Genomic DNA, 26,027 nt, shown 5'->3' with positions numbered 1-26,027 from the left:
TTCTCATTTGTGCCTCAAAGGTAGAGAAACTTCCATTAGGTCTGTGGGGATGGTGACTTTGGTTTCTTAATTTTCACAGAACACAAACACAAGTGGACCAAAGCAATGGGCCCAGCTAAATGGAAAGGCAGTAGAGCAAGATGGTGAGTCATTCATTAATTCAGAATAAAGTCTGTTTAAAATGAAATGTCACGCAGTTAGTGTTCAGTATGCTGTTCAGATTTCAAACCCCAGTTGAGAAAATGGCTTTCTGTTTGCTCAGCTCAGACAAGCATCTCTCTTTATGCGGTGTCTTTCAATGTCTACATCAGGTTCAAGGGCCTCAAACCGACTTCAGCCCTTCTCTCACGAGGAATTTCCCACACTGAAGGCAGCTGGAGAACAGGACAGGGCTGGCAAGGAAAGAAGCGGCTTCGATCCGTCGTATGGGCCCGGACCAAGCCTCCGCCCCCAGAGTAACTTATGTTTTGTGTATCACCTTCTTTAAAAATTGGCAGTCTCACAGATAAGGTAACACCTCCTGGAAGGCAAAGCTTTAAACTGGCAGACATTACTTTATTTAAGAAATACATTACATACATTTCATGCTTCTTGATGTCATTTACTTGCATAGTTTCCAAGCAAGTTGTCTTTCAGAGCAGAAATCTGACAACTTTCTTACTAACGACTCCTGGCTCACACCACCCACCCTCACATTTGGCCATGATCTGTCTATGCAGGCTGGGAACTCGATTAAATATTTCTGATTAAAAAAAAGTATGGAACTAATTCACTTGCAATTAGTTCTTGAAATTACCGCATTGAGATGAGATGAAACAACATGGTCAGTGGATGAGTTTTTAATTTATAGTCATTGCTTGTTTTCAATGAAAGTTGTTACCTATTGCTATTTGAAATTCAGTGCAGTTCCTAATTTCACAGGGCTTTAGACATTTTATTAGTTTAGCTTGGTCTGGTCCTCTAATTTTTTTTCCCCCTTTTCCTTTTTTACTTCTAGATGTGACAAGCTGGAGGGAAGGTGGTGGCAGGAACCTTCAGCCCTCATCCCTGACCCTCAGCCTGCCAGCAGATCCTGAGGGTAAGGCCACTGCCCTGGCTGAGACTGGCACCCCTCCAGCCTCGTCTCACCCCTCCTCCGCCACAGTCACCACCTCATCTAATACGGTGACGGCTCCGTCACCAGGCCCTGACCCCAAGGAGCTTTCCCTGCGACCTGCTCAGCCTGTCCGCAGAACAGCCGTCCCTACTGCATTGCAGTACCAGCTTCATCACACTTCAACTGCTGTCTACCATGACATGTTGCCTGCCTTTGTAAGTAATGTATGACTCATAACATTACAGGTGATTGTGGAAGAAAACAACATGGCCTACTTTTAGATACAATCTAAAACAGAGTGTTTGGCATTTGCATGCCTGATATGATCGTCCCGTGTGGTGCTGCTGTTTTCAGATGTGCTCTAAAGAGACACGTGAAGCTACGGGTACAGACCATGTTCCCACCACCGTAGCAGCCCCCGCCCGTTTTGACAGCAAACCTACTTTTAGGCAGAGCTATGCCAAACCTGAGCTTGTAAAGTAAGTTCATTTTAAATATCCAAGTAGTTATCCATTTTTCAGCAGTTTGACATAGAGATCTGGGATACTTGGCAGTTGTTAATTTGCTATAATCTCATTGCAGTGGTGACGTAAGGAGAGAGAATCGCTTTGTCCGTGCTGCGCCTCGACTTTCTTCGCAGCCTATCCGTAGACCTACCGACAGACCAGTTCGCCCAGCCATTATTAATCCAGAGGATTTGAAGGATCTGGATGAGCTTGACAATGATTGTGAAGATGGATGGGCTGGTCAGTATATCTTAGACATGTGTAATGGTCCCAGACACTTTCTCACTGTGAGATTCTTCTATAGCTTGTGAATATCTTTCACCCTTATATTTTTATGTGTGGAATGCTGTATTTATCACTTTCTAGTATTCATTGTTGGCCATAGACTTATACATGATCAGTCTGTTAATTTATCTTACAGAAGGTGATGAGTATTTCCCATCATTTTTGACCATTTTAACAAAAAATATATTTCACGGTAGATTTCACTGTGACTGCAAGCTTTAAATTGCAGTCACAGTGATCTTTTTCCTTTGGGAGAGGGTCACAATCTCATTAGTGGCCATTAAAATTTCTTATATGGAAGAAAAACCCTGCGGATGCATGATATGTCTGTGGCTTATAAGTAAGAAAATAAATGTTAATGTTACTTTATTGAATGTGTAACATGATCAAGAGATTCCAGTTAAAGGCTTGGAGTGGTGCTTTCTCTTTATCTCGTCATATCCTCAATGGTGCAGCCTGTGTACTTTAGGGTAATGCTAATCTTCCTCACACACACTGCGAACGGTTATGTGTATATTTCCCAAAGCAAAGCCACAGAGGACGCAATCAGATGGGCTTTGTATGTACTATGAAAACCAAATACCAGCTCGGTATAATTTGGCAATTGCTGATGAGATCCAGTTCCAACTGTGGCTTTTTAATAACAGTTTTCTGGTTGACTGTTGTTAAATAAATGGGATGTCGGCCTACCTGTTTAGAGCAAGTCAAGTGACTTATTCACCACAGTCTGACAGATAAATGGGGAAAAAAAGAGTTGTTTTAAACTGTGATTCTAAAGAACAGGGTGACTGTTCTTCACAATACAAATATGACCCAGGAGAACAAACTGTTTGTCTGCTCAACCTCACAGCTAGTGTTACCTCACTCTATAAATACAGCCAGGACAGTATAGTTTAGACCTCACCCTGATTCACCACTGTGACTGACTGTTTTGTTTTCCCCCTGCCCACAGGACTTCATGAGGAGGTTGATTATAGTGAGAAGCTCAAATTTAGTGATGATGAAGAAGAACACTCTTCCAGTGACAAAAACAAGATCTGGTGAGAGCGCGTCCCTAAAGGCTGCTTATTACTCTAAACACTCCAATTTTGTCTTTATTTAAAAATGTTTCTGGCTTTATTTTTCTTCATAGGGCTGACTGGGAGAGGGAGAGAGATAACCAGCGGGACTGCCATTCCTCCCTTAGCTCGGGGGAGGCATCTTACCCACAAGAGGGTCCAGAAGAGAGTTACTCTTTCCAGCATCACCACCACGAGCCTCCCAGGAAGACCAACGGCAAATATCTCTCCACAGACACCCAGGTAACCATGCACAGGGCAGTGTTTTTCCATTTCAGCCCTCTTTTGAGATTACTTACCTAAGATCAAATTATTATGATGATCACAGTCAAAACACACCATTTTCTTTAATTCCTTTGTGACTGTGGAACGTTAGAGACACCACTGTAGAGCATATGAATAGCTGTCTGCCTTTACATACCCTGAAGTGAGTCTGTCATTGCGAGTTAGGAGATTTGACCTTGCGGTAACCATAGTGATATGTCTAAGCACTTTTCATTTGCCAAGTCCGTTTGGTGTTTGTTAGTTGCAATTCATTGTAGAAAATTTGTCAAACCACTTATTTAAAATAAGCTAAAGATTCCACAATATTAAAATATGTCTTACAATAAAAACAAAGCTTTTATCTGTTCCCAGGGTAATTGTTTATTTTAGCAAGAGATACTATAGGATATGCAATTTAAGAAACAGGACAAGTGTCCTACGGGTAACAGCGAGTTTGAGTAGCAACTAATCTGGGAGAAATAGTTGCTAGTCCTTCCCCCCCAAAATAAATTTAGAGTGAAATAAAATCTAATGGACCTCCTTAAAAAAAAAAAAAAAAAAAGTAAGGAATAATCTTCATCACTCAAGTTCCTCCCCTTTAACTCCTTTAGGTCCAACAGAGAAACCAAGGAGACCCACTTGCTGACCAGGATGATCACCAGCGGCAGTCTCAGGCACCAGCTAGGGCCAAGTATGTGTCGCCTGAGCTGTCTGAGGCTGTTGAGAGAGCCCGAAGACGGCGGGAGGAGGAAGAGAGGCGTGCTCGTGAGGAACGTCTGGCAGCATGTGCTGAAAAGCTCAAAAAACTGGATGAAAAATTTGGGAAGACTGAAAGGCAGACATCAAGGACGGATGACAGCCAGAAGGAGGTAGAGGGAAAAGAAGTTCCACTGTCCCCAAGTCGGGAACAGAGTCGAAGCCACCATGATAACTGGCACTACAGCACAAAAGGTAAAAAGAGTCCTTAGTCCTTTTTTATTTTATATAAAATATAGTTTTAAAAATGCACAAATGCAACTATTCAAGCATGTTTTATCACGATTTCCAGATGGAAGTGAGTGTCCCTCGGACATTTCCCCTGGCCATAGTTACCGTGAAGAGTCTGGCTTCTCTACCTACCGTGGCAGTGAAGACGATGGCCCAGAGCCCTCCTCACCATCAGGAGACTACAGTGGGCGTCAGCCAATCAAACCAGTGCCACCCCGCTTTCAAAAGCAACCACAACACCACCAGCAGCAGGTGAGCACCAGCTGATGCCAATAGCTTCAACTCCAAATTAAGGAGAATTCTGGTTTCATTGCACTGTTCTTAATAATGTGGCCCATGGTCATGTTAACATTGCACTGTCCACCTTGGTTGTAGAGATTTAGGAAATGAGGAGCTGCACTAAAACATCTATAAATAATGTAACAAATGTGTGACAGTAGCCTATGGTGTATATTCGGGTGAAAACCATAAACTCCCCGCAGCTTTACAGAGGCACAAATTAGCCATCTGGAACTTCTAGTGTTACTGCATTCAGGATCTCTTAGAGATGGCTTACTTGCTGACCTTATTATGCGGCATTAGGCCACTAATACACCTGGGCAGCCCAGGCAAGTACAGCTTGTGTGTTGGAACTGGTCACCTTCATAAAGAACAGCCTCTTTGATATTGACCATGATGGGGTTGTGCTAGAGAAGTGAAACTAGGATATTTAGAACGTTAGGTCTAATTTCTTGAGAAGAGAATCTCCAGCATCTTCTTGGTTCATTCTAAAATATATGAGAATAAATGTACTTTGATTTTTTTGTTATGAATGCTAAATGGGGAACAATATCCTGCTGACTTTGTTAGCTTAGCCTGGAAATGTCTTCAATTAGTTTGTCTCATTTTACACAAAACAGACAGTGTCAATTTTGCCCATTTGTTGAATGTCTATTGTGTGGATTTTAAAGGAACAAATGTTCAAGATGCAGCATTGGCAGCAGTCAGGTCACCCTAATCCATCAGGGTCAAGCCACACTCAGCGGGGCTACTACCCTCCACATGTCCTCGGTTTTGATCCGCGCTGGATGATGATGCCACCTTTCATGGATCCCCGCATGACCCAGGGACGGTCTCCTGTTGACTACTACCCTGGTAATTACTAAATCCTTATATACTTATATGTATTAAATTTAAACAAATAACAGGTGGTTTGGCCAGACACATTTGTTTCGGTATAAACAAACTATACAGTCAATAACGGAAGGACAGACACACCTGAAATCATGTTTAACATGATTAATATGTGATTGATTGATTTTCAGCAGGAATGATAAAACCTATGATGCACCAAGATCACTTGAACAGTCCCGGTTCTGATGAGGGATGCCATCCAAACTTGCCTCAGGAGAGACGAGCGCCTTCCACTGAGCCTTACCCAGTGTGGAATCAAGATGGCTATCCCTTGCGTAGCTTTACTCCACCTTACCAGAGACAGCGTGAAAGCTCGGAAAGCGGACATCCCGATGACAGGTAAGTTTATTTTGTTCGAATTCTGCAGTCCTTAAATTAAGGCATGAGGCCCTCTTGTGTTTTAATCTGTGAAACTGAGCATTTTAATAATTCCTTCCTCAACGCTGTAAAGTCCATGTTTTTTTTTTTTTTTAATGGAATCTATGTTGTTAAGGGCATGAGGCTCTGTTAATGGGCCTCTGTCTGGTTTTTTCATTCCTAATCTTTTTTTTTTTTTTTTTTTTAATGTCTCCTCGTATCCACAGAGGTGATATGGCCTCTTCCCAACAGGACTCCTATGAAGAGAGGGCCAGTGATTGTTTGTCCCACACTCAAGATGATCTTCCCCATCACAGTTATCAGAGCAGAGGTTCAGACAGAGAACAACATGACCAAGGCTTGCTCACCACCGCTCAGAACCTCTCTCAGAATTATTCAGATAGTGAATACCCAAAGCAAGAGTCGAGAGACAAGCATCTGAAAGATGGCCTTGAATCCCACGACGAGGCCTTAGATGGCTCCACAGACAACTGGAAAAGAGATGGTAGCCAGAAACAAGACGGAGGGGTTAACAGTGCCCAAAACCAGTGGTCTGAAGCCAGTTCCAGTTCAAGTAGTGTCAACCAGCCATCTGAGGCTAGTGGACGCACCTTGATACGCAGAACTGGTCCCATCAAGAAACCAGTTCTTAAGGCTCTCAAAGTGGAAGACAAGGAGAATGAAAAGCCTAAACCTGAGCCTGAGGAGAAGCCTGTCCCCTACCGCCTGGAGAAAGAAGTCCTTACTAACGTTTATGACTTGAAGAAAGACAACCAGCCTGCCAACAATAGGCGTTCTGCATCACCTGTGGTTGAAAAACAACCTGAAGAGAGGCAGCGCCAGTCTCCAGCTCCCAGTAAAATGGACAGACCTCTGAGCACCCACAGCGATGACTCTCCCAAGGAGAACACTTGGAGCAGTGCTAAAAGCCAGTCACTTAGAGACAGTCAGGAGAACCGAGAACCCCAGGCACCACGGCGCAATAACTGGATCTTTATTGATGAAGAACAGGCCTTTGGTGCAGTGAGGGGGACGGGTAGAGGCCGCAGTCGAGGCTTCCGGGAATTTAACTCCAGAGGTGGAACCCGCGGTGGCCGCGGTGGAGATAATCTCAGAGGTGTTTATAACAACAATAACAACAGCAGTGGCAGCAGCACTCAGCGAGCAGGCAGAGGTCGAGCACCACCCAGGGATCTAATCAAGGTCGAGGAGTTTCAGAGGGGCAAACCCCGTAGGCGAAATGTCAGTGAAACATTGAGTGAAGCCTCAGAGTATGAGGAACTTCCCAAGAGGCGTCGCCAGAAAGGATCTGAAAATGGAGAAGGCTATACAGAGTCTGGGGATGTCCGTAAAGCTGATAGAGAGTCTTGGAGATCCAACAAGGTGTACACAGATGATCAGACTGCCCCAGATTCCAGAGAAAAGACCAAGGTCACCAGAGGCTTTGGAAATCGGGTGCTGCCTCCACGACTGAACACCACTGGTAGTTACAGTCGAAGCTTTGGAGGATCTAGAGATATTTCTACATGGAGGGGCCGTGGGCCTCAATTTAGTGGCAGCAGTAGCGGCTCGATGCAAGAAAATGGTTATGGTCCTGGAGCAGAGACTGCTTACTCCCGCAGACCCCCAGTTGAGCGTGACGCTCTCAAGTACACTCCTAAATTTACTGGCTCCTTCATGGAAAATGGAACAGAGGAGCGTGAAGGAGAATACTACTTTGACAGCGAGAACCCTGACAGACAGATTTTAAGGAGAAGGCGTCCTCCACGTCAAGACAAGCCTCCGCGCTTCCGTCGTCTACGACAAGAGCGTGAACCTGGCTCAAATCAGTGGACAAGTGATGAGTTCATAAACGGAGACTTTGCAAATCCCTGGCCAGGTCATTCTAAAAGCACTGGTGATGATAACTGGCCCAGTGGCCACTACTCTGGACGTCCTAGCCAGCATGGCCAGACAGAGGAATGGGAGACGGGTTCAGACAACAGCGACTTTGGTGACTGGAGAGAGAAACGGAGTGGAGGTGGAGGCATTGCTACACAGGGCCATGGCGATATTCCCTCAGACTCTGGCCAGGAGCCAGGCTCCAGTGAGAAGAGGGAGCTTTCTAAGAGAAGCTTCTCTAGTCAGAGACCATTGGTGGAACGGCAGAACAGGAAAGGAGAACCATCACTGCTGGACGCAAGCAAGATGGTGCGTGCACCTGATAATCCCCCCACCTCATCGAACAGGAGTGACAGCTGGCAGAACGGAGGCACTTCTTGTAAAAGGTGAGGCAAATAACTTACTGACCAGTCGTCTGTTATAGCTACTTAGAAACCAACAACACTTTGTTATTTGTATGATGATGACTATAATTTTGATTACAAGGACACCATTTTCAGTTACTCAATTTGGTTTATTTTGGAAAAAACACACAATTTAAGCACTTTTTCTATGTCCTGTTCACAGCAGGAGTCCAGATGAGTCAGGCTCTGTATACAGCATAGAGCAGCTGCCAGAAGAGAGGGAGCCCATTGAGCCCGCTGGGAAGAAATTAGACAAGGAGCTGAAGCCAGGACCTGTCAAAACAGACATCACTGAACCACTGTCCCCATATGAGCTCAGCAGCTACCCAAGTGAGTCCAACTTTCTTTCACATCTTTATGGAATGCATAGGGAATGCACTCTGATGGAAACAAAGTGTTGGCAATAGTGTAGTTTTAGTGTTAAAAATACTGTAAACACATTTGCTTTCATTCATTCCTCTAATCCCCTTGAATCTTGTTTGTGTTATGTGATTTTGTTTTTCTTAACATGTGTGGAATCAGACTAACTTGTTTAAAAATTAAGTTGCACAGCTGCAGAACAGCAACTCCAAGGTGAAGTTCATGTCTGTTAATATAGATTGAGAACTAAACACTCAGATAACGTGTTAGAGGTGTGAGGCCTACAAATAGTACTCTAATGTGCTCTTGTCCCCTGACAAGCTGAAAAGTTAGTAAATAACTTTTTATGGCAGTGTCCCCACAGCAGTAGGACAATCCTGTTTGCACGCAACCCAGCTAACGTGGCTAACATGATGATTAACTTTGATGTCATGCCCACAGGCCAAAGCTATGGGGAAAATTTAATGCTGAGGGATAACCATGGGTGGTGGAAACAGATTTGCAAGCAATAAAGAAGTTCTGGTGTGGGCTACTTTCTTTTTTTTTTTTTAATCTCACTTCAGTGCGCTGGCTTCCTGTTTGCAATTGACGTCTTTTCTTTTTTCTCTCACTCTCTGTGCTCACATATGCTATATTTTATATACACATTTCTACCCCTCAGCTGTAAAAGGCGCCATTACCATGCTGGTGTAGGGGGTGAGGACACAAGTTTCTGAAAGCGATAACTTGAGAACAAGGAAACACAGGATTTTGAAATTGATACTATAGGTGTGTCTCGTAAAGCAAAAAAAAGCTTGAGTCTTGGTGACCTCCTTTTTTGTTTTCAGACAGCAGAATAACTGATTTTTTTTTCTAGGTGCAGTGAGAATACCATTAATAATTTTTAAATAGTAAAATTAATTGAAAGGTCTCATATTTTAGGTTTAAACTGGGAGAAAGTCTTTAGCAGCTTTACATTTTAGGTGGGGTAATTTAATTCACGGTAAAATGTATTAATGGAGCATTTTACACAGGTACAGATGCGATTCAGCACTGCAGCTTTTACTTGAGCACTCTTGATTTTTCCTCTGACAAAAACTTTGTTTTGTAGTTGAAGGAGACGCAGGGGGACCAGGTTCAAATGCAGATGGATACCAGGATGCCTTGTCCAAAAAGCAAAGACGCCCACAGGAAGATGACAGGAGGAGGAAAGAACAAGGGGCAGCTGTAAGTTTAACATACACGAAATTCTAAATACTCAAAAAATATTATTAGTTTGCTTGTTTTTTTTAATAAAAATGTCCCTCTAAAATGTGTTTAATTCGGAAAGTAATTTTTATGACACTGTTGGCCCAATATGTGAACTGCAGTCCTATAAGTGCCCTATTGCTCCCTTTATGAGTCCTGCAGTGGTTGGTTGTTAATGCTCTTTAGTACTCAGTCACCAATCAGTGAGCAGTTGCCAGATGTTTTCAGGAAAGTCACTGTCTACTATGCAAAATACTGCTGACCATGGCAATCTCCCTGTGAATTCACAAGGAGGTTTTTGGGCAAGCTGATTTTTTGCCACATATTTTACCTGGCAGCAGCCAGTTAAAGCTACTTCACACCCCACTGAGAAATATACCTTTTTCCCCAGGCGACTGGTCGCCAAGGGTTAGCTGACCGATGTGATCTTATCTACCTAGAATGGTATAATACAGTCTTGACAAGGTTTACTTGAGCAAATCAGTTCAGCAATTCGCTAAACCCTTGCTTGTAAATTGGCTCGCCTCCCGCTTTCAAACAACTTTGCTAAAAAATGCTACAAACTAATCGTCACATTCATGCATTGTTGGAGTTGGAGAAAGCTGCAAGCTTACTTAATTGTTAAGTGATACAGCAATGACCTTCTGATAATACTGTTTGAGTTCAAGCTCCTTCTGCATTGGCAAAGCCTTCTTGTCTTTCCAGCTTGCTGCAGCACTGCTCATTTGTTTCTCTACAAGATGTAAGTCCTAAAAAGCGAGTCAGTTGTCAACCCCTCTATCATGACCTTCTGGTAGTTGACTTAAATCACACAGCAACTTCATGTTTAATGTTGTTTTATTTAAGATGCTCTGTTGGCTGCCATGCTGTCAGTTTTTGTTGCGTCTTTTCCTCCATATAATTGTCTCTGCCTGACTGACTGCTGAACATGTGCTAAATTTGAGAATAATTCAACCCTTACTTTAACATGTCCAAACAAAACAAACGGGCACAAATACATGGCAGTGCTACTCTTTTTGTATTACACAGTTTAGTAAGTGCTGGCTGTGATGCCTGGACACTGATCTCTGGGAATGTGGCTGCACTGATCCCTTAATTACACTCACTTAATTTAGGGCTGTGCGATATGACCAAAATCTCATATCCCGATATAAGAATTCTATCATCCGATAACATTATAAATCACAAAAATGTAACATTTTCTGTAAATTCTGTGAATCTCGGGCAGCTCATCTTGCTGGAAGTGTTTCCAGCTGCGCGTCGTGTAGCTGGAGTCGAGTGTTTTAACAGATGCATGAAACTATACATTTTTAGACATAAGTTGTAAAGCCCGTTTTCTTTGAGTATTTATTACACGGCGTGCTGCGGGTTGCTTGTTCTAACGTTTGAGTCTAAGGTTTATTTTTTAGCACCTGGTGGATCTTTTTTTACTTCTCATCCGTAAATAATCTGCTCTTTCACGTGATTCAGTTTATTTTGAAAAGTCTCAACAGGATCTTGAGCTTTATTGTGAAAGGTTTATGTGGAACATAAACAAGCAGACACGTGATGCTGTTACCGTCATTGTTGCTAACGACAATGCATAAAAACAGGCGCTTGTCCATCCGTAGTGTGGTTATATTAAATATAAGAGAAAGAGATAACTTTAAGAAATTAATATAGCCACTACAGTTTATTTTGCGACACCACGAAACAAACGATAGCATAAAATGAAACGATAGACGTTTTTATATCGTCACCCGATATATATATCGTTATATCGAACAGCCTTAACTTAATTACACTGTAATTAACTCATTACATCAGACTTTGCAAGCACATCGGCATGTGAAGAAGAGAGGGAATGTGTAATTTTTTATTTTTTTTTATCCCTCAAGCGTAAAAAAGTGATGGCATAGGAATTTCACATGTGTACCATAGGTACATTTACCAAAACTCTGGGACAAGTTAAAATTTCAGGGATAACTCAAGGAAGTGATCTAGGATTTTCACATTTCTAACTCAGGTGCATGTACAAGGAAGCTGAGGGGGTTAGCACTGGAGGCCGGCAGTATTTTCTAGGATATATCACATTATGTTTACACAAAAGTGTTCGTTCCATTTAGTTGCTTGCCATTTTTACACAGCGAACCTTGAAGCTTTTTCTTTTAACCATCTTAGGTACCAGTGAAAAACAGGACAGTCACTTCCAAGATGCCACCACGCTTTGCCAAAAAGCAGGGAAGCATGAGCATTGAACAACCCGAGGAAGGAATTTCTTCTAACAATCTGGGAACTGAAATCTGGGAGACCAACAGCTCAGGTATTGTTATTTATTAAATTTTTGGTCAGTGCTTCATTGAGATATGCATTTTGTTATATTAAACATAAACCTTTAGCCTCAACACACACTGACGGCACATACAGTCAGGCCCCATGAATTTTTGGGCAATTACACTTTTTGAAAGGTTACCTTTGTTCATCATCACAGTGAACTTGAACAATGAAGGCATGCTTTAAGTACAGACTTCTATATTTAATTTTAGGGCTTTAACAAAACGTTTTGCACCAACTTAAAGTAATTTTACTCTCCTTTTTCCTGGGACTCAAAATTAACTAAAATTAACTGACAAGTCCTTTCATAGCTTGTGGTGAAGCCTGGGCACTCGTTACTCCATGAGAGATTAATCATATAATCTAACCTACATATAGAACAAGAGCATTGCAGCATTATTCCTAGTATTTATGGCAAAGTCCATAAAGAACAGATGTTGTAATATGAATGTGCATAATATGAAAGCTTGAGTTTTTTGTGAACATTTTGTTTTTCAAATGATTGCATTTTTCATTAATAACAGTGAGGTTTGTGTATCTGTTTAAGCTCTTTCAGTGCAGTCTTCAGGGGGAGACTCATGGACCAAACAGGTGTCTTACACTGGGAGTGAGCCCAACTCTGAGGTAGTGTGATGCAGCTGCTACTAAACTGCATGTTTTTTTGTTTGTTTGTTTTTAATCTCATTTTAACTTTCTTTTTCACATTAGTTTCAGTTGTTCTAGTATTGCTTTCAAAAACATAGACTCATAACATTGCATGTTTTGGGACAGGACTCTGATGCGGGCCCAGAACAAAACAAAGAGCAGCACAAACCAGGGCCCATCGGAAATGAACGCTCCCTGAAACACCGGAAGGGCTCAGAAGGTGTCGATAGGCTGGAAGGTGGCCCTATCACACCAGTCAATGGTGTGGACCTCCATGTGGACACTGTGCTGCCTGTCCCACCCATTGAGTTTGGTGTCAGTGCCAAAGATTCAGATTTCAGCCTGCCGCCGGGTTCTACCCCAGTACCCGTGTCCAATCCTGTGAACAAGCTTCAGGACGTAAGTGACTTATTGTACTTTATAGAAATCAATGAAATTAGCTGTAATACACCTGAAACCATTAATGGAATAGTGTCTTATTTGAAAATAAGATATGTTGATTTGTAAGTATTTATAATCTTCTTTGTCCTCAAACAGACTGCTTTGAATCAGAGTATCCCCATTTTGCGCTCCAACCACCTGCAGCCTGGCATCAACCTCAACCCCATCTCCTTTCCCAGTGCTGATCTCACTCTCAAGGTATTTAAATCACAATCCAATGTCAGATAGTTTTGGTTTTTTTAAATATATAACTTAGAAAGAATGGTACTCCTGTTGATTTGTGGTGCTTTTAGTAGGAAACATTAATAGTTTAATAGTTTAATTATTTATATAGCACATTTAATTACAACAGGAGCGTTGACCAAAGTGCTGTACAAGAATACAACATACATAATAAAACAACTTAGAGTATTAAAAGCAAACACCAAATATGAATTAACAAATAACTCTCATGCTGTATTAAAAGCCAGTAAATAAAAATGCGTTATAAGATAAGATTTAAAAAGATTGACAGTATGAGCCTGTCTGATGTAAGAAAAACATTAGAAAAACTCTGATCTGAAATGTTTGTGTCTCTGCAGATGGAGTCAGCACGCAAGGCGTGGGAGAACTCCCAGTCTCTTCCTGAGCAGGGCTCTCCTGGTGGCAGCGCTTCAGGTGCTCAGCCTCCCTGCAGTGCCGGCTCATCCACTGGTGTCAGTTACAGCTCGTTTGGAGGCGTTTCCATGCCACCAATGCCCGTTGCATCAGTAGCACCTTCCATGTCCATGCAAGGTAAAACTACATTTTGTTTCTTGAGTTTGATGAAGGATTTATCTTAGAGGAGTAAATGAAAGCTTGTTTGGGTTTTGCCCCTGATGCAGGGAATCATATTCCCCCGCTGTATCTGGATGGTCACGTCTTTCCAAGCCAGCCACGCCTTGTACCACCTACCATGACCCAGCAGCAGACTTACCAACAGGTAACACACACACACACACACACACACACACACACACACACACACACACACACACACACACAGGCTTGCTTGTGTACCAGCAAATTGTCATGATGCTGCATGTGCTCACTCATTCAGGCGGCTGCAGCCCAGCAGATTCCCATTTCTTTACACACGTCTCTTCAGGCTCAGGCCCAGTTGGGGCTTCGGGGAGGTCTGCCTGTTTCTCAGTCCCAAGAGATGTTCAGCTCCATCCCCCCCTTCAGGTACTGCTTGCTTAAAGAATTTCCATATTGCTTCACTTCATTTATTTAGAAAGCAGATAAAATCTTTTTCGAGAGTTTAAAAAAAATACTTTTTCCTTTCGCTCATTGTGTCACTCTGCTTTTCTTTTCCTTCCTTTTTCAGGTCCCAGGTTTACATGCACCCCAACTTGTCACAGCCCAGCCCCATGGTACTGTCAGGTGGAGCCCCTCTCAAGGGCCCATACTCAGCTTTCCCTGGCATGCAGCCATCAGACATGGTTAAACCCCAGTCAGGCTCACACTACCAGCCTATGAATGGCAGCCAGCAGCTAGTCTATGATAGTCAGATGAACCAAGGGCCTGGCATGGGCTCTTCACAGTTAATGGACTCTCAGCTCATTCAGGTTTGTGGGCTGTTGCTGCTCAGGACTAAAATATCCATTTTAACGTATAAGAGGATTTTAAAATTGTTCATAGTGTTTGTTTTAGCCTAACAAATATAAGCCGTCATATAAATGGCATAATTGGACTGTTGTCTTATATTAAAGGCTTACAATCAATTCTTCATTCTCACCAGGTCACTATGCCCCTGCCTGGCTCTCAGCTGCGTTATGGTTCAGCTCAACAACACCTCATCCTCCCACAGTCCATCCAGCTGCAGCAGGGACAGAACTTGTCAGTGGGAGCCCCACGCCGAATGCTACCACCAGGGTCGCAGGCAGCTGTCATGACTGGCAGCAGAGAGGTGAGCCTTACTGGCTTCATGTTACTCAACTTTCCATCCATTAGATATCTCAGCACTGGTGTGCCATTTTTACCTGTTACACCGCTGACCATTACTGAAATTCCACTACAGTTGTCTGACAATGTACCTCTGTGTGTCTCTCCACTGTCAGGGTCCACAGATGGAAATGAAAGGTTTTCAGTTCTCTGAGAAGCCCAATCATTCCCCAGGCATGTCTGGAGGTTCTTACAGGTGAGTGGAAATAATTTGAGGAAGGTAGTAGAAGTTAGTTATGTAGATCTTTTTATCACTTCAGATGTGCTCCACTGTGTAACAGTGCACAGTTGGCTAATTCATTTGTATTATTATTATTATTATTTTTTTATATCAGACCTGGCTCTGCTAGCCCCGGCGGGAAGCCCTCTGGTCCTGGAGGACCTGTAGGCCCTCTGCCTACACATTTTGCTCAGCAGGTATGGATTTTTCACCTTAAAATATTACCATATTTTTTTTCTTTTTATGCGACCATTGTTTTAAAAGTGGGCCACACAATATATTCCTATATGTATGTTTTATTTTCTAGGTATGATTAGTTAAATGCACCATTATGCAATTAGAATAGGGCTGTTCGATATAACGATATATATCGGATGACGATATAAAAACGTCTATCGTTTCATTTTACGCTATCGTTTGTTTCGTGGTGTCACAAAATAAACTGTTTACGGCAATATTTTTCATCTTTTTGATGGTCACTGTAGTGGCTATATTAATTTCTTAAAGTTTTCTCTTTCTCTTATATTTAATATAACCACACTACAGACGGACAAGCGCCTGTTTTTATGCGTTGTGGTTAGCAACAATGACGGTAACAGCATCGCGTGTCCACTTGTTTATGTTCCACATAAACCTTTCACAATAAAGCTCAAGATCCTGTTGAGATTTTTCAAAATAAACTGAATCCCGTGAAAGAGCAGATTATTTACGGATGAGAATTAAAAAAGAGCCGCCAGACTGAAACGTTAGAACAGGCTTTTCCCCACAGCACGCCGTGTAATAAATACAAAGAAAACGGCGGCCGTTACAACCTATGTCTAAAAATGTATCGTTTCATGCATCGGTTAAAACACTCGACTCCAAATACACGACGCGCAGCTGGAAACACTTCACGCAAGTCGAGCTGACCGAGATTCACAGAATTGACAGAAAATGTTACATTTTTGTGATTTATATCGTTATCGGGACGATAGAATTCTTATATCGGGATATGAGATTTTGGTCATATCGCACAGCCCTAAATTAAAATATAGTATACTGTAAAAAACAAAACAAAACAAAAAACCTTTCCAGGACCATTACCTTGGTTTCTGCTCATACAGAGCACTAAGTACGAGTAAGCTCTACACTTTACTTTAAAGAAGAGACGGAGAATCATTTTTGTTTTTACATACGGTATGAATTTCAAAGTCATAGGAGTTTTAAATTCATACCGTATGTGTATTTACTAGGAGGCTGAGGGGTAGCACTGGCAGCCCCCCGGTATTTTATGTCTAAGCCAGTATCAGACTTGGATTTGAACGTTATTCAAGTAAACTGTCACAGGTAAATACAAATACAAGAATATGCACTTACTCGCTTGGGCTTTATTATTTTAAATAAATAACAGGAGGACCAAGATGTTTTTTATTTTTTTAAAAGGTATTTGTTACTGGTCTCTTTTCTGCTCAGTGAGAGTCTTTGATGCATACTGCTGCCAATATCATATCCTAATGTAGGATCGCTACATCCTTTAGCCTGAACATCAGTATTTGGAATCTAAAAGTCAAGTCTAAAAATGTGTTAAGAAATTCAGCACTTGCTAATTATTTGCATTTCATTTATTTCCCAACCCTTCACCTGCTTTTCCTCCTGTTGTTTCCTCTGTGACCAACAGGTCCCTCCTGCTCAGGGCAGCATGGTGATGCACATGCGTCCCCCCACCACAGGCCCCTTCCCCAACCCTATTCAGAGACCTGTTATGCAGGTCAATAAGCCCGTCATCATCCGTTCCCCCCCTTACCCCAATCCTGGCCGTGACCCTCCCCACTCCATCCCTCCTTCAGCTTCCGAGCCCCCAGTTAAAGGGCAAGAGGATGGCATGAAGGTGAGCCACCCACTGTAAATATAGGTAATTTAATTTAATCCATTTTATCTTTCTCTTATTTTGAAATGCTTTTCATGTTCACTGTTGTGTGATTTGACTTAAAAATGTAACATTTTTTTAGTGTTGAATTCATTTTCAGTAATGTGAGACTTTTATGGTGTTACATAAAACACTTGTTGGTGCATATACAGGGAGTGCAGAATTATTAGGCAAATGAGTATTTTGTCCACATCATCCTCTTCATGCATGTTGTCTTACTCCAAGCTGTATAGGCTCGAAAGCCTACTACCAATTAAGCATATTAGGTGATGTGCATCTCTGTAATGAGAAGGGGTGTGGTCTAATGACATCAACACCCTATATCAGGTGTGCATAATTATTAGGCAACTTCCTTTCCTTTGGCAAAATGGGTCAAAAGAAGGACTTGACAGGCTCAGAAAAGTCAAAAATAGTGAGATATCTTGCAGAGGGATGCAGCAGTCTCAAAATTGCAAAGCTTCTGAAGCGTGATCATCGAACAATCAAGCGTTTCATTCAAAATAGTCAACAGGGTCGCAAGAAGCGTGTGGAAAAACCAAGGCGCAAAATAACTGCCCATGAACTGAGAAAAGTCAAGCGTGCAGCTGCCAAGATGCCACTTGCCACCAGTTTGGCCATATTTCAGAGCTGCAACATCACTGGAGTGCCCAAAAGCACAAGGTGTGCAATACTCAGAGACATGGCCAAGGTAAGAAAGGCTGAAAGACGACCACCACTGAACAAGACACACAAGCTGAAACGTCAAGACTGGGCCAAGAAATATCTCAAGACTGCTTTTTCTAAGGTTTTATGGACTGATGAAATGAGAGTGAGTCTTGATGGGCCAGATGGATGGGCCCGTGGCTGGATTGGTAAAGGGCAGAGAGCTCCAGTCCGACTCAGACGCCAGCAAGGTGGAGGTGGAGTACTGGTTTGGGCTGGTATCATCAAAGATGAGCTTGTGGGGCCTTTTCAGGTTGAGGATGGAGTCAAGCTCAACTCCCAGTCCTACTGCCAGTTTCTGGAAGACACCTTCTTCAAGCAGTGGTACAGGAAGAAGTCTGCATCCTTCAAGAAAAACATGATTTTCATGCAGGACAATGCTCCATCACACGCGTCCAAGTACTCCACAGCGTGGCTGGCAAGAAAGGGTATAAAAGAAGAAAAACTAATGACATGGCCTCCTTGTTCACCTGATCTGAACCCCATTGAGAACCTGTGGTCCATCATCAAATGTGAGATTTACAAGGAGGGAAAACAGTACACCTCTCTGAACAGTGTCTGGGAGGCTGTGGTTGCTGCTGCACACAATGTTGATGGTGAACAGATCACAACACTGACAGAATCCATGGATGGCAGGCTTTTGAGTGTCCTTGCAAAGAAAGGTGGCTATATTGGTCGCTGATTTGTTTTTGTTTTGTTTTTGAATGTCAGAAATGTATATTTGTGAATGTGGAGATGTTATATTGGTTTCACTGGTAAAAATAAATAATTGAAATGGGTATATATTTGTTTTTTGTTAAGTTGCCTAATAATTATGCACAGTAATAGTCACCTGCACACACAGATATCCCCCTAAAATAGCTAAAACTAAAAACAAACTAAAAACTACTTCCAGAAACATTCAGCTTTGATATTAATGAGTTTTTTGGGTTCATTGAGAACATGGTTGTTGTTCAATAATAACATTATTCCTCAAAAATACAACTTGCCTAATAATTCTGCACTCCCTGTATGTACGGCTTACCAAGCACTGCCGTCTCTTTAATAAGTCCTCTTTCTTTTTTGTACAGAATAAAACAATAAGAGATGTACGCAAGGCGGTGGGAGAGGGCAAAACACCGTCCGGGGGCATGACCAGCAAACTCCAGGAGCCCCTACCTTCCACAGGCCAAGCCAAACCAGCACGCACTGGAGCCATCAAACCCCAGGCTGTCAAAGTAGAAGAGGGCAAGGCGTAATAATGGACCTTAAAATCCTCATCACCACCAAGCCTGCCAACACAAAGCTCATTGACCACTGTCAGCCTTTTTAAAACCCACCTTACCCCCAAGGCTCCAAGGCCCGGGGCCTGCAGGCAGACAACATAATGAAATGCCCCCTCTTGAACTTTCAGAACTGGACACTGTTATTTCACATCACGTATAGAGATATATAAATATATATAAATATATGCATAAACACAGTCTTTTAAACAGATCTCTTCAAGGTCCTCTTTAATTTATTATTAGTCACTTTTAAGGGGATATTGGTAAGAAGAAAAGACATTTTGTTTTTGTGTGTGCGTTTTCTCTGAAGTGGGGGAAGAGGAAAATGGCCAGCTCACATGGTTCATTTTCCATACTGTTTTGCCAAACTGTAATTACTCCCTGTTTATGGACTGCATCCCTTAAAGACCCGACAGGAACTTCATACAACTGAGAAACAAAGTCTGTTAACTTTTTTTTTTTAAATGCAGTGTGGGGCACTTTTTGTTTTTCTTTGGTATTTTTTTCTGGTAAATAAAGTCACGACCCAGACATCCATACTAATGCTAAAAGACTTATTTCATTAACCCAGGAAAAAAATAAAACGCAATTGTTGGGCATCATGCATGTCAAACATAGCAGAAGTCAAGTGGATCACCTCAGAAATGCGTCTTTTTTGGGCTACTTAACCCAACACATGAACTGCGTAAAAACTGCTTAGATTCTTAGAAACATTTTTTTCTCTTTAAACCGTTCTTTGCTTTTAGATTCTGTTGCTCACTCTGTATGTAAATTGAAAGGAGAAAAAAAAGAGATGGAGGTTTTACCAAAATTATGTTGCTTCCATGGGAAGTTCACTGGCATCGATGGCGTGTGCATGTGATGTGTTGAATGTGTGTAAACTTGCAGGACATCTACCTAGAAGCTAGCAACATTTCACAAAGACTGTACCTGAACTCTGCATTTATTATGCTGACGTGTGCTCTGTGTGCGTGCGGGGGTGTGTGTGTGGATTTGGATTGACCACGCTGAAAACATTTGTGGGTTCATTGTGAAGTTTTGGAGGGCTGAGAGGTGGGCATTCACAGTTGCTGTAAAAGGACTCTCAGACAGCTGATTGAAATGTTTGCTTTCTTATCGCTTTGCTTTGGGCTGTAATGAAATCAAACTGTGTTAATGAACATGTGATGTAAGCGATTTTTCTTTTTTCCTTCTTTAACATCCATTAGCGTTTGTTTTCTTTTTCTTTAGGGCTCCTGAAAGACTTCCATATTGTTCAGATCCCATTTCAAAATCACTGAGGGGAGTTATTGAAAAAAAAGAAAAAAAAAAAATCTCATCACTATTTGATAATTCAAAATCTGGTTTCTGAGGTGGCACTAGCAATAAATGCAGCCTAACTATAATCACAATCAGGGTCCAATTAATTTTTTTCCTCCGTTAGAAGCTAATTATCACATAACGAGGGGTGTTTGCTTGTTAAACTCAAATCCACCCTTTTTTCTTTTCTTTTTTTTTTTTTGTGTGCGAGCACAGCAGATCCAGCAGACTACGAAGGACTTTAAAACAAACAAACAAAAAAACAAAAAAAAAGTGTTCTGTTTGAAAATGTGAAGCTGATGGAATCATTTATTTTTGTTCGTCTTCTGTTTTTATAACGGGCGCTCAATTTGAAACTCATGACGCCCCTGCCATAACTGTTACTGCTTACTATAATGCTCCATGACACTACAAATGTTTATCTTTACAACAGTGTTTCACTGCTATATGTGTATACGCATACTTAACTGTACAGTTGAGCCTTGTGAGCAAAGGGAGGCTTAAACTTGCATTTCATTTTAGATATTGTGGCACTATAAAGGATTCGATGTTTAAAAAAAAAAAAAAAAAAAGGTCACTGTGTTCTCAGAACGGACTGCTTTCACCTGTTAGGTTTATCGGGCTTGGAGTGTGGGTTATTTTTTGTTGTTGGTTTTTTTGGCCTCTTACCCCTTTCTTGAAAGGATCTTGGCGCTTCTCATCATTGTACCTGCACCGCAATGTTGCCCATTTTGAGGTTGTTTTTTTTTTGTTTTTTTTTTAACTTTTAAGATGCATATTTCAGTTTTTGTCAGAGGACCAGTGCTTTCTACAGCTGATCCAGCATTCTATTTATCCTCTCTGACCTTTATCCTTTCAGGTATTTGGTCATTACTCTCCCTTGTTAAAGAAAAAGAGCTTATTGAGAGAAAATAAATAAAGCAGTTGTGATTTCTTAAATGCACAGTTGTTTCTGTACTCGCACTCTCGTACCTCAGATTCTTCTGATGGCAGCAATTATCGGGATGAATAGTTTGCAGTTTGTTGAATGTGTGGTGTCCTTGATGGGCACTAAGGTTAACTGTGTACTAAATATGTGAGTTTCAAAGGAAAGTTTCAAAAAAAAAAGTTTTTTAAAAGTTTTAGGCTCTGCTAACCATGTTTGTTTTTAACACTGAAGATAGACAAGTTCAGTCTGAGGTGTTTGCGCCACACACCTGAGGACTGCCAGCTCTTAGTTCATCATTGTTTTCATTTTTGTAAGGAGACCCAAGATTGGAAGTCACTCTTAATCAAATCTGGCCCACTGAAAGATGTGAAGGGGAACATGGATTTTGTGCTTCTCCGTTTATTTTTATAGGTTTTACAGCTTTTCCTACTGATAAAGACTTCCATGCCATTCATACTATCCTAAGGAAATGAAGTAATAGATGAACATTAAATTAAGAGAATATGAAAACCTTTTGGCTCAACAGTTTAGAAAAAAAAGAATAAACAAAAACTTTATTTTAGTATTATAGGACAGCCTGGCCAACAAGCTACCATCATTTTTTTCATTAGGACACTTTATTTATTAGAGAAATATTTATTATATATTTATTTCTTACAGTTTAAGCCCTGCGAGTCATGTTGACAGATTTCTTTCTTTGTTACAGCAACATTTCTTTATCATGTAGAAAAAAAATGAGACATACTGTTGAAATTATACTTGTTTTTTCTTATACAATGATATCTTAAGGATTTAATGTGTAGTTAAACTTCTTTGTGCTGACAGAAAAGAGAATTTCATTTGGTCTGGCCCACTTAAGATCAACTTTGACATACCCCATGAAATCCATGCAGGAAATACACTTACCAGACACCAGAAAGGCAAGACTGGGTTGGACTCAACCTTTTTCCCTCAGGTTAAACTTTTTTTTTTTTTTTTTTTGCATGAATTCAACAAGTTGCTGGAAACATTCCCCAGAGATTTTGGTTCCATTTGTTGACTGCACATCAGGATGCGAAACTCCTGTTCCAGCACATCCCAAAGGTCCTCTGATGGACTGAGATTGACTGTGGATTCATTTCAATGTCCAAGAAAGCAGTTTGAGGTAGTCTGAGCTTTGTGACATGGCATGCTGTCCCGAAGAAGCGCAAACTGTGGACATAAAGGGATGGATATAGTAAGCAACAATACATAGGTAGGCTGTGGCATCTAAATAATGGTTTTTGATATATTTTGTATGATCATCAAGCACTCTGATTAGAAATTCTGGTAAACTCCCCAAGGCCCACAAAATAAATGTAAGGGTCACGAAAACTGAGGAGGCACAAAAAGAAAACTGAAAAAGCTCCACGTATTTTTCTGCCTTTTTTTTTTCTCCACTCTAAAAAAAACCCCACTCTAACTCTCTTCAGATTTTTTTACACCCACTCTATTATTCGGTCAGCAGTGGACACACAATGCAGGTTTTTGTGTCTTGGGAGCAACGCCTTTGCTGCTTTATTTCTTTTGTGCTGTACATTGTTTAACTGTAATCACAAAGTTACCTTTAGTAAACGTCCACATGTATTAATAACTTCCGTAGTAACACGACAACAACGCACCTGTGTAGTTCAGGCACGGTGACGTCACTCGGGTCAGAGATTCCGGAGATTTTTGCGGCGTAAAAAAACCCAAAGGAGGCGAGTCTGGACGAAGAAAGTTTCTCCTTCCTTCCTGGGTGCGGAGCGGGAGTTTGCATACCTCACCGCGCGGCTTTCCACGAAGCTTTTGGAGTGTTTCTTATCCAGATAGCTAAGGTAACTTTTCTTTCTTCTTCTTCGCTGTCTGAGGACAGAAAGCTGCACCATCTTCTTCGACGTTTTTCTTCCTGTGCTGCACTCGTGACGATAACGATAAACAGCGAAAAAGTACCGCCTCGCTCTGAATTTATCTGAAAACTTAGATTTAAAAAAAAAAAAATTAATTAGTTAATTTTCTTTTTTTTCAGCATTTTCTACTACAAACAGAATCCAAACAGGGGAAAATGGCTCTTGGCTAAAAGCTGGCTGTTTTTCCTCATTACTGCCTGCTCACACAGACGATAATCGTTAATAGGATTTTTTTTAATATTTAATATTCGTCAGACCCCGTTAGCAGTTCACGGAAAAGTTGCTTAAAAAGAAAAAAAAAATCCATATCGCTCCTTAACAGAACATACGGCAGCCATCTTTGCCGCATAAAGTTAACTCTTCAACTGATTTATGAAAATAAAAAATAGAACATTTATGTTCGAATTATTATATTGTCATTTTTAATTAATAGATGACTGTCGACTGATTTTGATTGCTAAGTTTATTTGCACTCACATATTCAGCTTGCATTTGAAGACAACGCAATGTTATTTATGCTGTTAATATTCAGATGGTCTAGTTGTTTGTTGTATAGTGTGTCTTAAATGATTCAGAATAGATAAAGAAAAGGAATAATTAACACATTTCTGTGCCTGTTCAAAACAAAGGAAAATTCTACATTGTTGTTCATTTGAGCCTTCTACCATAAATAAAGAGCTGGCAAAAAAAGAGAAAAAAAAGCTGCTTGGTAGAGTTTTGTTACTTAACACTATAGAGAAGGTCAGTCTGAGGTGTTTGCTCCACACACCTGAGAACTGCCAGCTCTCGGTTCATCTTTTTTTTTTTATTTTTGTAAGGAGACGCAAGATCGGAAGTCACTCTTAATCAGTGCATTGCAACAATGCTGAAATTGTTGCAATTCAACTCAAGGTGCTTTATATTGCTGGCATATATGGTATCTATATTGGTATGAGCACCTTTATTCTTCACACTCTGAGGCAGGTTTTCTCGTAATTTCTTTAAGTAGTCTCCGGGAATGATTCTCCAAGCCTCTTAAAGAATTAATTCATTCAATAATGTCAAACCAGGCTCCATGAAGGCCAATCCATGACTGATAGTATCAGATTGTGTGTTTTATCTATTCAGGGATCCTTGGGATCATTTTCATGCTGAAAAATTAAGCCATTTTCAATGCATGCTTCCTAAGATGTGACTTTTTTTTCTGTGTTCATAATTCTGTTAATTGCGACAAGCTTTCCAGTACCACTGGCTGAAATGGAGCTCCAAATCATGAAACAGCCTGCACTGTGTTTTAAATGTGGCTTTAGACACCCACAGTCTTACCTTTTTTCTGGCCTCATATGTATTGATGATGATTTGGATTCATCACTCAGTCAGACTTTTTGCCACAGACTTTCAGTCCAGTTCTTGTTTAATTTTAATTCCCCCCTGTTTCCCTTCCTTAAAAATGTCTTCTTGACAGCCACTTTTCCAGTGAGACCATTATATGTGTTTATGTGAATTCAGATCAACAGGAAGCTAGATGTGTTCCTTTGCATCACAGAAGGCCACTCTGCAGCAAATCTGTGTGGAATGAGAACTGTGTCGTCCCCTGGTGGTTTGTTAATAAACACCAGTTTCTCAGATTTCAACCCCAGAAATACAGAAAATGTTAAAAACCTGCCCAGTAAACAAAACAAACAAAAACAGTGTATTCAAAAAGATTAAAACAAATATCAAAAATCAAAAGCAAAACCTCATCTAACATATCGAACTGTTTACATGTTCACAAAAAAACAAATGACATTAGGCATAACATGCTCTTGGTTGATGCCAATACATTCCTATAGGGTGGTACTATAAGCTGAAACATCTTTGCATAACAGGTCTGCTTCTCTGATCCAGGATGACCGCCAAAAGTGCTGTCAGGCCCGATGAAGGCCTGATGATGATGCAGGAGCTTGATGACCGCCTGAAAGAGCAGATTGACAAACTGGAGCATGTTCGCCTTGGTGCTGTTGAACTGAAGGATAACTTGTCTGGGGTACTTTCATTAAAATGCTTATCTATCATATAAACAATTGTTTAATAAAATTGTATTATAAACAAACCTTTTTTGTTTTGTTTTGTTTTAAATTCAGAGCAACAGTGATCTAAGCCAGTCTATCAGTGACCATTTGGAGTGGCTGAATCACCTGTCTGAGCGAGTTGAGACTCTTCACATGAACACCACTGTTTTTATTCAGGTGGGAACGGGATGGGTTGTCTGAGGGGATGTAATAAAACGTCTGTCTTTTTCTCATAACTCATTTTCCAGCATTATCAGTCAAAAAACTGTCACTTCAGCAATGAAGACAGGACTCCCTTCCACTTTTAAAAAATGATGTCATTAGGGTTCGCTTGGGCACTGGTAGGAAGACCTGAAAGTATACACCAAAAACTCTGATGGCAAAAAGATTTAGGATCAGTTGCAATGATTGTTAGGGTAGCTTACTCATGAATTGGAAAATAACCGTGAAAATTCTTTGTATGTTTTCCAGATGAATCCAAAACCTCGTGCATGGGCAGGAAAACAGAGTTCCAAATATGGGTACCGCTGGGGTCGTCTCCACCAAGCAGATGATGCTCTGTCAGAGTGTGGCTGGTCCCCCATTCGCACACGACGTGGCAGCGATGCGGCCTCTGAAATGTCCTGTAATTGGTGACCGTTTAACCAGCTCCATATGTCAGCTGAGGTTTCAAAATAACATGACAATGCTTCACATTTTGTTATAGCTATAGTTTTCATGCATTTAATACTTTAATGTGGTTTTCTTCTGGTGTGTATTATGTTACTGAACACCCCGTATTGTTAATAAAACCATGGCTTTTGATTTT

General features: G+C 41.1%; 2 protein-coding genes and 1 long non-coding RNA gene across 8 annotated transcripts in view; 2 read left to right on the top strand and 1 right to left on the bottom strand.

Annotated features, from left to right (window-relative positions):
* prrc2b (proline-rich coiled-coil 2B) overlaps positions 1-21,293 on the top strand; it is a 27,952-nt gene extending 6,659 nt beyond the window's left edge. For 3 of the 5 annotated variants that reach the window (XM_082538738.1, XM_082538735.1, XM_082538736.1), the window contains exons 5-31: positions 80-143; positions 312-455; positions 998-1,311; positions 1,451-1,575; positions 1,679-1,842; positions 2,840-2,927; positions 3,020-3,188; positions 3,821-4,160; positions 4,258-4,448; positions 5,147-5,330; positions 5,501-5,708; positions 5,954-7,993; positions 8,175-8,341; positions 9,462-9,577; positions 11,759-11,900; positions 12,459-12,535; positions 12,683-12,955; positions 13,094-13,195; positions 13,579-13,771; positions 13,861-13,958; positions 14,076-14,203; positions 14,346-14,586; positions 14,760-14,927; positions 15,079-15,158; positions 15,298-15,379; positions 16,840-17,049; positions 18,861-21,293. In XM_082538738.1, coding sequence (XP_082394864.1) covers positions 80-143; positions 312-455; positions 998-1,311; positions 1,451-1,575; positions 1,679-1,842; positions 2,840-2,927; positions 3,020-3,188; positions 3,821-4,160; positions 4,258-4,448; positions 5,147-5,330; positions 5,501-5,708; positions 5,954-7,993; positions 8,175-8,341; positions 9,462-9,577; positions 11,759-11,900; positions 12,459-12,535; positions 12,683-12,955; positions 13,094-13,195; positions 13,579-13,771; positions 13,861-13,958; positions 14,076-14,203; positions 14,346-14,586; positions 14,760-14,927; positions 15,079-15,158; positions 15,298-15,379; positions 16,840-17,049; positions 18,861-19,028 — 6,276 coding nt within the window. In that variant the 3' untranslated portion in view covers positions 19,029-21,293. The remainder of the gene's footprint in view (positions 1-79; positions 144-311; positions 456-997; positions 1,312-1,450; positions 1,576-1,678; positions 1,843-2,839; positions 2,928-3,019; positions 3,189-3,820; positions 4,161-4,257; positions 4,449-5,146; positions 5,331-5,500; positions 5,709-5,953; positions 7,994-8,174; positions 8,342-9,461; positions 9,578-11,758; positions 11,901-12,458; positions 12,536-12,682; positions 12,956-13,093; positions 13,196-13,578; positions 13,772-13,860; positions 13,959-14,075; positions 14,204-14,345; positions 14,587-14,759; positions 14,928-15,078; positions 15,159-15,297; positions 15,380-16,839; positions 17,050-18,860) is intronic. The other 2 variants (XM_082538739.1, XM_082538737.1) reach the window with 2 other exon arrangements.
* LOC309709855 lies at positions 21,042-23,026 on the bottom strand. Its single transcript, XR_014277618.1, has 2 exons — positions 22,923-23,026; positions 21,042-22,473 (listed from the first exon to the last, which is right to left on the bottom strand). It is a non-coding gene; the product is annotated as an uncharacterized lncRNA (long non-coding RNA).
* Positions 22,960-26,027, top strand: LOC309709853 (uncharacterized protein). Of its 2 annotated transcripts, none has more exons than XM_082538748.1 (4): positions 22,960-23,117; positions 25,037-25,194; positions 25,292-25,396; positions 25,691-26,027. In XM_082538748.1, the coding sequence occupies exons 2-4, from the start codon at positions 25,057-25,059 to the stop codon at positions 25,853-25,855; spliced, it is 408 nt and encodes a 135-aa protein (XP_082394874.1). In that variant the 5' UTR covers positions 22,960-23,117; positions 25,037-25,056; the 3' UTR covers positions 25,856-26,027. The 2 variants fall into 2 exon arrangements, with proteins under 2 accessions (XP_082394874.1, XP_082394873.1); XM_082538747.1 differs by having other exon boundaries at positions 22,966-23,117; positions 25,056-25,194.

This window comes from Aulonocara stuartgranti, assembly GCF_965226115.1.
Source record: "Aulonocara stuartgranti genome assembly, chromosome: 7".
Taxonomy (NCBI): Eukaryota; Metazoa; Chordata; class Actinopteri; order Cichliformes; family Cichlidae; genus Aulonocara; species Aulonocara stuartgranti.
This window is presented reverse-complemented; position numbering and strand designations above follow the sequence as displayed.

What these genes read in the sequence shown, in the direction of transcription:
- LOC309709853 (XM_082538748.1), top strand. Translation starts at nt 25,057, where the DNA reads ATGACCGCCAAAAGTGCTGTCAGGCCCGATGAAGGCCTGATGATGATG. An exon ending in TGAAGGATAACTTGTCTGGG is followed by an intron (nt 25,195 to 25,291) that starts GTACTTTCATTA and finishes TTTTAAATTCAG; the next exon opens with AGCAACAGTGATCTAAGCCA. An exon ending in ACACCACTGTTTTTATTCAG is followed by an intron (nt 25,397 to 25,690) that starts GTGGGAACGGGA and finishes TATGTTTTCCAG; the next exon opens with ATGAATCCAAAACCTCGTGC.